The sequence below is a fragment of the Prionailurus bengalensis genome, chromosome A2 (genome assembly GCF_016509475.1).
Source record: "Prionailurus bengalensis isolate Pbe53 chromosome A2, Fcat_Pben_1.1_paternal_pri, whole genome shotgun sequence".
Taxonomy (NCBI): Eukaryota; Metazoa; Chordata; class Mammalia; order Carnivora; family Felidae; genus Prionailurus; species Prionailurus bengalensis.
The window spans coordinates 57,809,621-57,825,107 of record NC_057348.1 but is presented as its reverse complement, the minus strand read 5'-3'; the positions used below and the strand labels follow the sequence as shown (position 1 = coordinate 57,825,107).

Sequence of the window (15,487 nt, the reverse complement as noted above, 5' to 3'; positions counted from 1 at the left end):
ATAATATTGATTTTTATAGTAAGAACATGAATGCCCTTCAAATTCTCTCTCAATAAGTCTTAGGGGGGCAGAGTGTAACTTTAACCCCTTTCTCTCCCTAAAGACTCTGAAAGTAAGGTTTGTGTGGTTCCTATGTACTTGTTGCAAGTGACAGTTTTCCTACATACAGGAAAATACTTTTATTTAAGTCAAAAGGTGGGTTAATTTAAAGAAACATATTAAGTGGTAGGTGGTACCTGGATAGGACATAAATTATGAAGATGGTGCACATCATTGGGGTTAAAGGAACCTAACATAAAACAAGGATCCGCTGGCAGGGAACAGAAGGATCCTGCGTGGATGATCTGGATTCAAATCCCGACGTTTTCTGAGCAAGTTATCTCTCTAGGTCTACTTCCCCGTGCTGTAAAACAGCAGTAGCAACATGCATGTATGAGATTACTAAGAAAATTAAATGAGATCTTTTACAAGGGGCTCTAGCATTGGGAAGGGCACAGAAAGTGGTATCAGATCCTTGGAATATAGAGGCATGGCTTTCCGCCCCACCCTTGGACATTTGCCTTCTCTGTGTGTATCCTGGCCTTAGTGAATAATTTTGTCATGCTTTTTCAGCTGAAACAGTACCCCAGGGCACTCACAGGAACTGCTGTGGAGAGTAGAGGCGGAAGTCAGGCTGGGGACAGGGGTCAGGTTAGCAAGAGCTAGTCCTCTGTCTCCTATTGTAACCCCCTCTGCTGGGGACCAGTGTTTCCATTTCAGCAGGGCACATCCTACTGCAATGGGGAAACCTGGCAGTGGTGGCATCTGCTGAGTCCCAGTGTTAGCCTAGGAAAGCAGCTGGGGCCTGCAGCTCCTGAGCACCTGTGCTGGGGTCACACGGCAGTGGGGGCAGAGGTCAGGGTGGCCTGGATGAAAGCAGCAGATCTGAGCAGAAGACACACACTGAGGCTATTTACCGTGTAAGTCTTAGTGATCCTCGGGTCTAAGATGTGGAGCGAGCCCAGTAAAGGCCCCCTACACCTCTAATCAGGTGGGAGGGAATTAGGAGATATTCATTTATGCAACAAATATGAAAATAGACTCAGTACTCCAATTAAATGCTTGCATTCATTTCCTATTGCTGTGGTAACAAATTGCCACAAACTTAGTGGCTTCCGCCAACACACATTTATTCTCTTACAGTTCTGGAGACCAATGTCCAAAATGGGTCTTAATGGGCTAAAATCCAGGTGTTGGCAAGGCTTCATTCCCTTCTGGAGGATCTAGGGGAGAATCCACTGCCTGCCTTTTCCAGCTTCATTCCTGGCTTCGTGTCTGTCTTCTGTCTTCAAAGACAGTAATGGCCAGTGGGGCCTTTCTCATGACGCCATCTCTCTGAATCTGACCCCCCTGCTTTCCTCTGATAAGGACTTTTGTGATTTCGTCAGGCCCGCAGGATAATACAGGATAACCTCCCCTTTTCAAGATCCTTAACTGAATCACACCTGCAAAGTCCTCTTTACCATGTAGGATAACATACTCACAGGTTCTCACAGGATACATACTTACAAGATAACATACTCACATACTCAAAGGACATGGACATCTTTGGAGGCCCATTATTCCGCCATGACCAGGCTCCCCTCATGGGATCCCATCATAGCCCAGACCGATTTCGATAGGTTTTAGTCCAGTGTCAGAGAGCACACTTTTGTATTGCTTGCCCTGGAAACAATTCCAGGGTTTTCTCCAGTTGTGCTAACTGGGTCACATGCTCACTACCCAACCAATTGCTATGGCTGGTGGACTGGACCTGAGTCTCAGTCTCACTCTGGAACTAAGTGGAGTCAGTTCCCATAGTGACCTGGAGGAGAGAAGGTGTGATGCCTCCAAGGAAAATCATGGAGGCTTTCAGGAAAAGAGGGAGTGGATGCTGGCCAATATAGACTATAATGATCTTGTAAAACATTATGATGTCCATATGTAGGCAGAAGAAAGGGTGAGCCACACAGCCAGCATGAGGTAGAGCTATGATTTGAAATTGTGTGGGACCAGTTCTTGCCAGGACACTCTCTTCCTCACCCTGTGTCTAATGTGGCATTAGAAGATCTGTTTAGTGCTGGCAATGTCATGTAGCACACAGCTGGTGGCCTGAGTGACAATCTCATTCGAGGTTAATATAGGACATTTTGAGGAAGGTACATGGTTAACACAATCACTGGCAAGGTAGATACCCTCAGAGAAAAGGGAAATTTCCATTTCACTCCTAAAAGAATCTTTAGAAGCCAAAACCTAAATCAAAGAGCAAAGTATAATAACTTCCTCTGGGCAAATTTATAATTAATCCTGGATTAATTGGCCTTAATGAAGTTGAATTAATTACTAGCTGCTTGTAAAGAACTTTGAACTACCTTAGTACAAAATGGCATTAAAGAAACAGAAAGGAACCAGCATCGCATTAACATTAAGAACAAATCCCAAATAATCGCAATTCTGCAGGCCGTTTCCTGTCAATCATTTCCCAGGGACCATGCTCAGCCTGTGAAACTGTGGGGGGACCCCGGAATCTGCCGCAGAGAAGGATGTATTTGTGGACTGGAAGTTTGGGGGTGAGTCCAAGAAACAGGAACATTTGCCTGTGTCAGGCCCTGGGCAATCAAAGATGTATAAGGGATCCTCAGCCTACTAGGATGCTGGTGTGGGAGTGTAGGGGGGAGGGGGGGAGGAAGGGTGGCTTCAGAGCACCAGCCTGGCTTAAAGCAAACTCAACTCAGTGGAATTGATGTCAGGGCAGAGACAAAATTGACAACAGAGGGGCATGATGTGATTTGTATTTTGTTGGTGATAGCACCCGAGTTCCCATAGGGAGTTTGCCCCACTTTCCTCCTGGTGCTTGGAGTGAGCTCGTGACTTACACCTGGCTAGGCAGAGCATTTAATTACTCTGCTTGGTTCAAGGACACACAACTTTATCAGGGACAATGAGACCTGATGTGAGGAGTTGGAGTTGCTGAGGCTGTAAGGATAGAGGTGCTGGCAGCTGTCTTGTCACCATGAGGAGAGAACGTGCCTGGAAATGGAAGAAACCCAGAGGAGGGAAGAACAAAGCTGGTGGCTCTGTGCCATCGTCTGAGCCCCTGGGTGAAGCCGACATGAAAATGGGCTCTTCCTCTAAACTTTTTAGTTAGGTTTATTTATTTAACTCAACAAACATAATACAGCACTTATTATATACCAGGCATTGTTCTAGGTGCTACACAAATACCACTTCATATAATCCTTGCAACTCTGTGAGTTAGGAACTATGATGTCCTCCTACTTCACAAATGAGGGAACTGAGGCACAAAGAGATTTTGTAACTTGCCTGAGACTATGCAGCTTTCAAACAGTGGAGGTGGGATTCAAGCATGAGCACACAGCTGCTAGGGCCTGTACTTTTAACTATACCACGGGCCAGTGAATTTCCTTTTTGTTCTGTTTTGTTTCAGTCAGTTTCATGGAGGGTTTTTGTCATTTACTTCCTCAAACTGTGACTAGTGCAGAGCATACTAAGGAGGAAGCTTCCTGAAGTTGTGGCAGGCCAAAGGCATAGCTGTTGGGTGAGTGTGGGGCAAGGTGGATTGGCACTGTCCATTCGCAGGATTGCACAGGTTCTTGGGGGCCAGAGAGGAGCGTGGCGGGTATGGGGCGGGGTGACAAGTCCGTCTACAGGCAACAGTGAGAAGCATTTATAACTCTCCAACTAAGGACTAAAAATTAAAGGATCTTAGTCCCACTGGTGTCTTTAGGACATTATTTTACTTTTAATTTATTTTTAAGAGAGAGAGAGAGGAAGCAGGTGCAAGGGAGGGAGGGGAAGAGGGAGAGGGAGGGAGAGAGTCTTAAATAGGCTCCACGCTTAGCTTGGAGCCCGACGCAGGGCTCAATATCACGCCTATGAGATCATGATCTGAGCCGAAACCAAGAGTCGGATGCTTAACCGACTGAGCCACCCAGGCGCCCTGACATTATTTACATTAAAAAAAAATTTACTTGTTTATTGAATAGGTAATACTCTTGCATAATTTAAAAGTCAAAACTGCCAATGCACCTCCAGCAAAATGTCTTCCTGTCTTTCAGTGGATGAACGGGTAAGCAAATGGTGGTCCGTCCACTCAGTGGAATACTACACAACCACAAGAAGGCAATCATGATGTGGTGACATGTGGCCACGTGGACGAATCTCAAATGCACTCTACTAGGGGTGCAGGAACAAGGTGCAGGAACAAGGAAGTTACACCAGGCATTGACTGGTTTAAGATTCCATTTCTCGGAGAGCCAAATTTGTAACTAAGTTAATGCTCAGTTTGGTGACACAGGGCTTCGCGTAAGTGACTCCATTTTGGGCCGGTTGTCGTGTTTTTAACAGGGTTGAGGTTCAGGGCAGGCTGTCCCCAAATATGTCACTTTGGCATGTGGATTATTTGGAATTAAAGTACTTAGGACACAGTGAAATAAAACCATGCTGGCCCTCTTTTGTCTCCCTGAAAGCAGGAAATAAATTTCCCACACGAAGGGCACCCGGTAGAAGACATCCTTATCGCCAGAGATGGGGAATTCAGGGCCTAGAAGGCTGTATAAATAAACCTCGTTTACTTCTTCGCTAATTTGCCATGCTAAGCCCAAGCTTCTTTTTCTTGTCGATTCTTCACAAATGTATTATTTCTGTATCTAAAACATAAAAAAAGCTGTCTGCTCTAGTCACTTCTTTGAGTCTCATATTTTTGTGGGTTCTCATATGTACAAAACCAAATTTGCCTGGCTAACTTGTGAATCTGTCTTATATCAATTTAATTATTAGGTTAGCCACAGAATCTAGGAGGGAAGAAGGGTAAAGTTTTCTCTTACAATTCAACTCAGTTCTGACACTATGTGCCTGAAGCTAGCATCAGCTTCCGTATGTTAAGGGTTCAGTCCTATGAGACTGCACCCAACCTGTTCAGCAGCCAACTGCAAGTTTAGTTTGTCACCACACTTCTGAGGACCCGCTCTAAATCAGAAGTTCCAATGACCCCTTCCTCAAATTTGATTAATTTGCTACAGCAGCTCACAGAATTCAGAGAAACAACTTACTACTGGGTTACAAGTTCATTACAAAAGGATTGGGGTTCCTGGGTGGCTCAGTTGGTTAAGCGTCCAACTTCGGCTTAGGTCATGATCTCATGGTTTGTGGGTTCGAGCCCCGCGTCAGGCTGTGTGCTGACAACTTGGAGCCTGGGGCCTGCTTCAGATTCCTTGTCTCCCTCTCTCTTTGCCCCTCCCCTGCTTACGCTCTCTATCAAAAATAAAAGTAAACACATAAAAAAAGGGATTTAACTCAGAAACTGCCAGAAAGAAGAGATACATAGGTCAAAATATGTGGGAAGGGGCATGGGGCTTCCATGCTTTATCTGAGCTCACCAGAAGTGAACCTGGAAGTTCTCTGAACTCCGCCCTTTTGGAATTTTAGGGAGGCATCATTACACAAGCATGATTGACTAAATCATTGGCCACTGGCGATTGATTCCATTTCCAGCTCCTCTTTTTTCCCCTCCCCAGGGGTCAGGTGAAAAGTCCCAACTCTAATCACTTGGTTGGCTCCCCTGGCAGCCAGCCCCCATCGTTAGTTGCTTTCCAAAAGTCACCTCAGTAACATAACAAAAGACACCTCATTCTCATCACAGGAAGTTCCAAGGGTTTTTGGAGCTCTGTGCCAGGCGCAGGAGGGAGACCTGATAAATAGTTCTTTTTTTTTTTAATGTTTATTTATTTTTGAGAGAGAGAGAGAGCAGGGGAGGGGCAGAGGGAGAGGGAGACAGAGGATCCGAGGTGGACTCTGTGCTGATGGCATAGAGCTGAATGCAGGGCTTGAACCCACGAACCCTGAGGTCACGACCTGAACTAAAGTCAGATGCTCAACTGACTGAGCCACCCAGGCACCCTATGAAATAAATACTTCTTTTTCTTATTAAGTTTATGTATTTATTTTGAGAGAGACAAGAGATAGCACCAGTGGGGGAGGGGCAGAGAGCAAGGGATACCAAGAATCCCAAACAGGTTCCCAGCTGCCAGCGCAGAGCCCAACGCGGGGCTGAACCCATGAATCTGTGAAATCATGACCTGAGCCAAAACCAAGTGTTAGACACTTAACCGACTGAGTCACCCATGCGTCCCTAAAATATTTCTTATTATAAATCACAGTATCACAGCCTATAATTGACTCTCCAGAGCTTTTGCCTGCGACATTTTAGAAGGCCACATGTTTGGAGGCACCTGGGTGGCTCAGTCAGTTAAGCGTCTGAATTCGGCTCAGGTCAAGATCTCGTAGTTCGTGGGTTCGAGCCCCACATTGGGCTCTGTGCTGACAGCTCAGAACCTGGAGCCTGCTTCGGATTCTGAGTCTCCTTCTCTTTCTCTGCCCTTCCCCCGCTCATGCTCTGTCTCTCTGTCTCTCAAAAATAAGTAAACATTAAAAAAAATTAGAAGGCCATTTGTTCAAACTAAAACTATACTGGGAAAGACATATTCAGAGTAAGATTACCATGCGGCTTCTTTCCTGTCTGGGTATTTTGTGTGCAAGCACCTAGCAGTACCTTTTCCATCAGTGAGTGCCATGTGTCCGACCAAAGTGTCTTATCTGGCCCTTCTCTAAACCCCTGCCCTCCGTCTTCACCCTATGTTGTGCACGTGTTTTCTCAAGTGGCAGTTGCTTGGTGTTAGCTATCCTAACACATGCCCTCCTCTTCCCTGTGCAGCAGGATGGACTGACCAACCGTGTCTGTTTACCTCGGGGACCCTGTTGCTGCTAATGCAGGGCCTGGACCACAGGAGGCATCAGGGAGCAGATACTGCCAAGTGTGAATATATCAGAGCACGGCCTAGCTCATTACAGGCGGCAAACTGGCGGTCAGGCAGAATGGAGTAGATTCTGTGCTTGGCTACCTACCATAGTGTTTCAATTAAAAGCTAAATTAGTTGTTGACATGTAAAAAGTCAGATTTCATATAGAAATGCTCCCTTCTCTTGAAAAATGGGAAGATGGGCGATGCTGGGCTAGCATTCCTGCCTGGTACCAATTGTCTGGAGGTGAGCAGTGGCTTCCTCTATGCGGCACATGCTGTTCCTGTCTCCAGTCTCCACACTTGCTGGCATTTTAAGTCCAAGAGTTTTAGTCTTGCTAATCTCTCTCCTTAGTCAGGTGCCTAGCCAGTGAAGACACCTGCTTGTGAACCCTGGTTGGTGACCGTGGTTGACAATCTTTTTAGTGGTTCCAGACACTTCAAGCATCCCTTGAGAGTTATGTACTCCCCAGTACAAGCACATGCACATAACATTTTACGTACAATTTGGAGCTCTACAGCCTGTCCTGAGGCCAGGCTATAGACTTCCACGGTCAGAAGATGACAGCCCTTCATCTTCTAAGTCTTTCCCAGATTCTCCCAGGGCTGGCTCCTTCTCAACATTCCAGCCTCAGCTCAGTCAGCAACTGGAGAGAGGTCTTCCCTGACCGTTTATTGTAAATTAGCTGTCCTCCCTTCCCCTGGTGCTCTAGTCCTTTTAATCTCTGCTTTTATTTTCCCTGGAAGGCTTCTCACTTTCTGAAAGGGTCTGGTTCCAGGCTCACCTATTTAGTGTCTGACTCCCACCCCCGCCCAAATACAGTGTAACGTGGAGAGAGAGCCGTATCCCAGTACCGTGAATAAGCAGTGCCTGGTACCCAGTGGGCAATTGACAAGGGCTTGTTAAAATGAATGAATGGATGGATGGACGGATCCACCCAATCTTGGACTCCTCGAGGCTTCGGGGGGCAGGAGCCAGGTGAGAGTACAGCCTCACGGTCGGCGACCCCGGTCAAGTTCGACCCCGGGGCTCTCTCCTCCAGTGCCAGGCAGCGCCCGCGGGCGCCGAGAGGGCGGAAGCTTCGGGGCCGGAACGGGCGTGCCCGGCGCGAGGGTTGCGGGGGGGCGGCTTAACCCGCCGGACCGCAGCGGCGGCCGCGGGAGGGGCGGGCCGGGCGGGCGGCGGCGGCGGCGGCGGCGGCATGGCAGGGCGGCGGGTGAACGTGAACGTGGGCGTGCTGGGCCACATCGACAGCGGCAAGACGGCGCTGGCGCGGGCGCTGAGCACCACGGCCTCCACCGCCGCCTTCGACAAGCAGCCGCAGAGCCGCGAGCGCGGCATCACGCTCGACTTGGGCTTCTCGTGCTTCTCGGTGCCTCTGCCCGCGCGCCTGCGGGCGGCGCTGCCCGCGCCCCCGGCGGCGCCCGGAGCCGAGCCCGAGCCCGAGCCCGGCGAGCCGCAGCTTCAGGTCACGCTGGTCGACTGCCCCGGGCACGCCTCCCTCATCCGGACCATCATTGGCGGTGAGCGCGGGCCGGGGCGGGAGCCGGGCTCGGGGACGCTGGGCGGAGCGGCCGGGCCCCGTGGTCCGAGCTCGCCCGAGCCGCTGCCGGGGAAGGGAGGTGGCCTCACCTCACGGCCGGGGCCACCCAGGTCGCGAGAGGCGGACGGGACGCGCCCGAGGCTCCGCAGCAAGGGAGCGGAGGCCCTGGGACTCGAACTCGTGGCCTGGCTGACTTGGAAGCTCTAACCACCCACAACGACCGCGCAGGAAGGTGCCTTCCTTAAAGTTTTTGGTTTTGTTTTTTTTGGTTTATTAATTTTTTTTAGAAGATAAGTTTGTAATACACGAACTAGTAAGAAAACACAAAGACTGCAAAAAGGGTATATGTCAAAAATGTCAAAAAAAGAAGTCTCCACTCTTAAGTTCTTTGGTCTCCTGGTTCCCATTTCCAGAGTCAGCCGCTGTTCCCCGTTCCTTGTATCATTTCAGAAAAACCACGTAAAGGACAAGCATACCTGTGTGTATGTAAACCCCCTTTCTCTTCCTTTTCTTCACAAAATGGTAACACCATATACACTATTTTACTCAACGCGAAGAGTTCCATGTCAGTACACACAAAGGTAGTTTTTAAAGGTCATATAAAATTCCTTTGTGCGCTGGTACCAACGTTTTCTTAACTCTTAATGATGGACATTTATCTCGTTTCCAGTTTTTACTAATGATGCTTCGGTGAATTTTCTAGAACAAGTCTGGTGGGGCTGCTAACATATCTGTAGAATTAGCTCCTGAAACTGAACTGGTTTGGGGCAAAGGGCAGAGTGCATTTTCAGTCATAATGGGTACTGCCGAAATGCCCTTAGAAGATGTACCATTTAATTAATTTTTAATTATACAGATAATACATAAATACATTCTGCTTGTGAAATACACCATTACAAATTAGGCAAAAGTCCCCTAATGACCTCTCCTATTTCTCCAGAGGAAGCTGCTATCATACCTTTGTCGATTATTTTTCTGGACGCATTTTGCCACAGTTAAATCTATGGACAGGGCTTTAAAACTTGTTCTGATTTTCAGATGAAAATGAAGAATTCGTATAAGCACATGGCACACAAGGGTGTATAGCTAAAAGAAGTCTTTTTCTTCACTGCTGACCCGAGTACTTGGTTATCTTGTTTTCCATTGCCTTCTGTTTCCTTCCAATGATATGATATTCTCTACACCTACAAGCACATATGGAAATATACATTAGGAAGATAGTTTCATTGGCTTGGTGGCAGATGGCTTCATTGGTCGCTGGGCCTATGGGGTCCCAGCTGCAGTGATGAGTGTGTTAAGTACTTTCATCTCTGTTCCCTACCAGTTGTTCCATTCTGTAGGCAGTCTGAGGTCATTACTCCATTTTACGGTAGAAGAAATGAAGGCTCGGAGAAGGGACCTGCCCAAGGTCACTCTGCCTAAAGTCTTCAATTCATGTCTCAGTCATCAGATGACTACCCTTTTCTCTTCCCCCCTCCTTATAACTGAATTCTGTTTGGTCAGTCATGTCCAAGCACATTTTAAGACATGTACTCTGAGCCAGTCTAGGTTGGAGATGGAAGAGACAGGTTAAAATAAAACAAGAGGGCACTTTTTTTTTTTTTTTTTTTAGTGACTAGTGTAGGTGAACAGCGAAGGACATACTTTTGGAGTCAGAGCCAGGCTTGAGGTCTGGCTTTGTCCTTTACTGTGACCACGGAACCTAATTTTGGAGGTTCTACACACTAGCACATGCAGTTCTTTATTTTGGCTTCGCTTTTCTCGTGTGTTTGCCACTTCCCAGGCGAACCCTGCAAGGAGTGTGGCGGTTTCCATTTAATAGCTGAAGAAATTGGGACTGTGGGAAGGCTGCTGGTAAATAGCACAGCCCAGGTCCTCCTGATCCCAAAGCCGGAGCTCTTTCACCTGCTTCCCCATGTCACTTCACACTACCCCTGCCCCCTTCTAACGTATGCATTTATGAAGAGCCTCTTTGTAGGACAAAATGTTTCATGCACCAGCCTTATCCCATATAACCAAATGATAACCCCCAAGGATTTGGCAGGTCCTTAGTTTGGTCTACAGTTAGCAGGTCTCCTACAGTTGTAAAACTGTAGAAGAAAAGAAGAGGGATTTTTTTCTCTTCTTGTACCTACATTGTGGCTCTTCTTACTTCCTGAGTGAGGAGACTTTCCTTATCTTCTTATAGGCGTTAAAATGTGACCTGAACGCAGTGGAATGGTGAGACCGAGGCTGCCACTATCCTTCCTTCAATAGAGCAGATTCCCACCCTTTTCGGAGAAATGAGGGAAAATGAGGGGAAGGACACGCACATTTGAGTACCTGCTCTGGCCCATGCTTGTTGCTAAGAACTTGCATGTGTGCAACAACCCTAAGGGGTGCCTGTTTTTCAGATAAAGAAACCGAGGCTTGGGAAGTAAAGTGCCCTGGGCTGGTGTTTACCTGACTCTGCTGCTGCTAACCTGGATCTGGTTAATACCGTTGCTTATCATCCTAACTCATAAATCCATAGCCATCTCTGCCTTCATGAGACGGCTCCAGCAGCTGAGTCCCTGCTTCTGACAGCTGGACTCCTACAATGCTGGGCCTGCACTTCTCACCTGTTTGCCCTCCATTTCCACGTGGTAGGCAGTGAACTCCGTCTTCAGAGGCTCATCAGATCATGTCAACCCTCAGCTCCAACACTTCCCAGTGGCTTCTCTTTGTGCTTCGAGTAAAACCCAGCCTCTTCTTTGTGGGCCACAGAACCCATGGTCGGGCCTCTGTCTTCCTCTGAGCATCGTCCCTTGCCCCCCACCTTTAGTCTCACCGACCTCATTTCTACTTATTGAATGGGCCAGTCTTTGTACCTGCTGTTCCCTCTGTTTGGTACATCTGGCTTCTCATTTATATCTTAGCTCGAGTGTCACCTCAGAGAGGGCTCCTCTGACTGACCTAGCTAGAGTATCCTCAGCTCTCTCCCCCATGTACTTTCTCATGTCCCTGTTTTATTTCCTTACAGCCCTTTTTACCATCTGGTATTTCTTATGTGTTTACTTGTTGATTGTCTCTGTCCTCCATGAGAATAGAATAGGAATCATGTCTGTCTTCTTCCCCAACATATTCTTAGCGTTTGGGCCAGAGCCTGGTGTGTGATAGGCAATTCCGTTAGTTTGAATGGATGAAGCTGTGTACCAGTTCCTGGGCGGGATGGTAACAGTGAGCAAAGAACTTTCTTCATGGGTTAGTGGACAGAAGGCAATCAGCATGGAGCCTGGCCTATAGTAGGTACACTATCCATGTTGATTCTTTTCCCTCCCTCTGGGAGCTAACAGCAGAGCTGGGGAGGGGGCATTGTCAAATGTGCAGAGTGACCTGTCAGAGCTTTTGGCACACAGGCCAAAAGCACTTTGCTGTGGGTGGGGTATAGGATGCGATAGGGAACGAAGAGCCTTCCTAGTGGAGGAAGTGCCTGGGCAAGGATCTGTGACTTAAACCCGCCTTTTTGTCTGTTTAGAGTCAGAGATAACTGCTACCGTTTAGTTGTGTCTGGAAACCAGCATGGCGTGTAGGGAGACATGTTGAAGATAAAGGTAGAAGGGTTGGTGGGCCAGATCCTATAGAGTGGTAAGTATTGGGCTGAGATTAGGCCCTTAGTGTAGATTTCTCCTAAGGTTCTTGGAAGGCTTTTAAAGCAGGGTTGTGACAGGATCGGGCCTGAGCTTTGGAACTATGCAACATTGCCGGGCAAGAACTCCTACTGGCAGCAGGGACTGCACCTAAACCTGGGATTGCTGGAAGATTGGGCTCCTGTTGGAGTTCCCGGCTTGCTGTGAATGATTTAGACTCTTTGCTGAATACATTATCCCCAGTAGGAGGAAATTACAATGATTGTCTGAGTTCCACGATGATATCTCTGAAGTTTAATATATCTTATATTAAAGCCTGTTCTCTTTAATTCCATTGCTCCCTCCCCCTCAAAGTGCTTTCACTATCCAAAAGAATCCTTTCTTAACTTAGAGAAAATTGGGCTTTATCTCCTTGATCCATGTGGCCATAGATAAAACTCCTGTGGTACTGGGGAGGTTAATAGTGACAGTAATACTCCGCATTTATTTAGTGCTGCCCTTATGCTATGGGTTTTTGTTTTTTTTTTTCCTTTTAACACTCAAAGCAGTCTTGTGAGGTAAGAGGTGATATTCCCATTTTACAGATGAAAAATCAGGCTCAGAGAAGTCAGGAAGCATAGTTCATAAGTGTCAGAGCTGGGTTTGAACCCATGTGGATCTGACCACACAGCTCCTACTCTGGCATTCTCAATGGGAATGAAAAAGTGTATCTATCCACTGCAGCCCCCTGCAGTAGTGTCTCAGGGCAGTATTTTTCTCTAATCCATTTTAGGGTATAAATCTTTCAGGGTTAGAACTTCAAAAAGATTCAGTAATGTATGTTTTAAAGACTTGGGTGGGGGGTGAGGGACTTGGACCCATCCTCAATCTAACTCTGGCAGGAAAGAGGAGAGCTGAAAAATGCTGGTATCTTGGCTTGGCAATTTATAGTCCTCTGGTGGCTGCTAGGATTAACAGTGTATTGTCTCCTGGTCTTTTGTTCCAGTTGTTAATGAACAGCAGCTCTTCTGCCACGACTTGTCGCCCTGATCCCTCGCCTCCTCTGCCCACCGTTTAAGCGCTGCTTCCTGCAGGGCTTGGACCCTCTCTGGGCCCTGCCTGGCTGGAACCGATGAGAGCTGCCAAAGCCTTGTAAGTCTGACTTGGTTACTCTCTTTGGAGGGAAAACAGTCAGCAGCCCTGGGGCTCTTTGTCTCCGCAGCCAGGGAGAAAACATTCTTTGTAAAACTTACTGCTACTTTGCCTTCTTTCTCTGTTTTTCCAACTCCGTGCCTCTTGGTGCTGATGTGGAGAGAGTGCTTGTCCCTCTGGCTTGTTTTATCGAGGAATGTGTCCTGCAGTCTTTCTACAGTCTGTCTGAGATGCTCTCTTTGGACCTGTGAACCAAGGTGTGTGAATGAATGGGTGTTTTCGACCAGATTTTTTACCTTACCATTTGGGCATCTGCCCAGAAAGCAGTGTGCTGGCTCTATAAGCGGAGACAGCAAAGGGGCCTGGCTGCACAAGGAATTTGGGCATTATTCTAATGTAAAACCAGCCAACCAAACAAAAACCCCAATTTTGGTTTTCTCTGCCTCTCGTCTTATGATTTGGTGTAGAAATACGTTATGTTGTATTATGGTATTCATATATGTGTGTCCTGAAATATTGAGACCTATTTAAAGGAGTCAATATAAATGGAAATGCTTCTTTAATCTTAACTCCTTTGGCTCCTAGAATCCGCCAGGCCTTAGTTCCCTTACCTTCGTGCTCACTCAGGGATGGCTGCGTTTTATTTTCTCTTCTTTGTTAAAAGGTGTGCACCATAACGGCAGATTCCCCTCTCCGGTGTCCATTCTGGGATGCCCTCTACCATCGAGTGAAACTGAGGCCAGTACTGGTGTCTCTTGTGCTCATTGCCTAAAACCTCATTCTGTCCAGCAGGAAGTCGGCTGCCCTCAGTGCCAAGTGTGCCTATATTCAAATACAAGTTGCTCTGTTTTGCCTGCTACCTTATCACTCTCTGACCCCTCCTGATCTCCTTCCAAGTTGGAGTGCCTTTAGCTGTCTCTAGGAGACTCTCAAGTTGAGCTTTGTTTGCCACACTTTCTCTTAGTGCTGGACAGCGGGTGACTTTGCTTTGGTTTGGGTGACAGTGTGGGAGTAACACAACATCAGAGACACAGCCTTGAGTTTAAATTAATGCAGAATATTTGAGCAGGAACCAACAGGAAAGAAAAATGGAAGCAGGTAGTCATATTTCATTCTGTTGGGGTACATTTTTCTTCTCATGGGGCTTGCCCTTGAGAACAAAACATATCAAATGTTAAATCAAAGAATATTTTTGTAGTCATGCTAGGAATAGAAAATAATGCAAAGACTTTGCCTTCTGGAGGCAAATATTTTGCTGGAAGGTTATAATCAAAGTCAGAAGGAAATCGTAGCCACAGCTTTTGGTAAAGCTGTAATCATTTAAAATTAATTGCTTTTAAACTTTTTGCTTAGCATCTCCTTTGTTTCCTATCTTCTTTGTCTCCTGGGTTTTTCTTCAAAATCACTTCATCCAGGTTGGAATAAGATTTGGGCAGGCGTCCCGGGAAACAACCCATAAATGAAGCCCTGAGACATATTCCCTGCTCGGTCATTCTTTTGTTGGCTGGAGCCTCGAACAAGCTGGGGATGGGGCACCCTTGTCATGGAGCTCGAGTCTGTCCCCTTTGAGACTGTGCCCAAGGTGACAGGGTCTGGAGCTCTGGGTAATCCGGAGGCCTGTGTCCTGGTGAGGTGGAGCCTGGCATTCCTGAGATGGCCTCAGGGTGGGGCAAGGAACAGGAATGAGCCCTTCTAGGGTCTGGCTCAGATGGCACCTCGTGTGTCTCTTGCTCTGCTGTGATGGCTGGCTTCCCGCTATCGTTCCCATGCGTCTGAAGGCCTCGCAGGATCAGGGACAGCGTCTGAATTGTCTCTGTAGCTCCGGGGCCAGTTCAGGGCCTAGCACATAGTAGATACTAAGTAATGTTTGTAAACATTTTTATCGAGCTACATATCTCACATACTGTAAAATGTGCCATTTCACGTGTATACTTTGGTGGTCTTCAGTATATTCACACAGAGTCGTGAACAGACGTTGCCACAATTGAAGTTGAGAATATTTTCATCACTACAGAAAGAAACCCATGCTCATTACCAGTCACTCTCCATTTTCCCCTCCCCTAGGCCTAGGCAGCCATTGATCTGTCTGCCTAATGTCCACAGATTTACCTTTTCTGGACATTTCATAAAAGTGGAATCCTCTAATACGTGGCCTTTTGTATCTGGTTTCTTTTGCTCAGTGTGATGCTTTCAAGGCTCATCCATGTTGTAGCGTGAAGTATATACACTTCGTTCCTTTTTTAAAGAATATTTTCTTAGTTTAGTTTTAATTGTGGTAAAGTCAACATTACATAAAATTTATCATCTAACCATTTTTAAGTTTATAGTTCAATGGCATCTGTCTCTAGAACTCTCCATCTTAAAAAAAC

The 15,487-nt window shown here is 47.0% G+C and overlaps 1 protein-coding gene across 1 annotated transcript in view; it reads left to right on the top strand.

Annotated features, from left to right (window-relative positions):
* The first annotated feature begins 7,991 nt into the window (after positions 1–7,991).
* EEFSEC (eukaryotic elongation factor, selenocysteine-tRNA specific) overlaps positions 7,992–15,487 on the top strand; it is a 252,221-nt gene continuing 244,725 nt past the window's right edge. Inside the window, exon 1 of the mRNA XM_043588274.1 lies at positions 7,992–8,359. Within this exon, the coding sequence (XP_043444209.1) occupies positions 8,038–8,359 (322 nt within the window). The 5' untranslated portion in view covers positions 7,992–8,037. The remainder of the gene's footprint in view (positions 8,360–15,487) is intronic.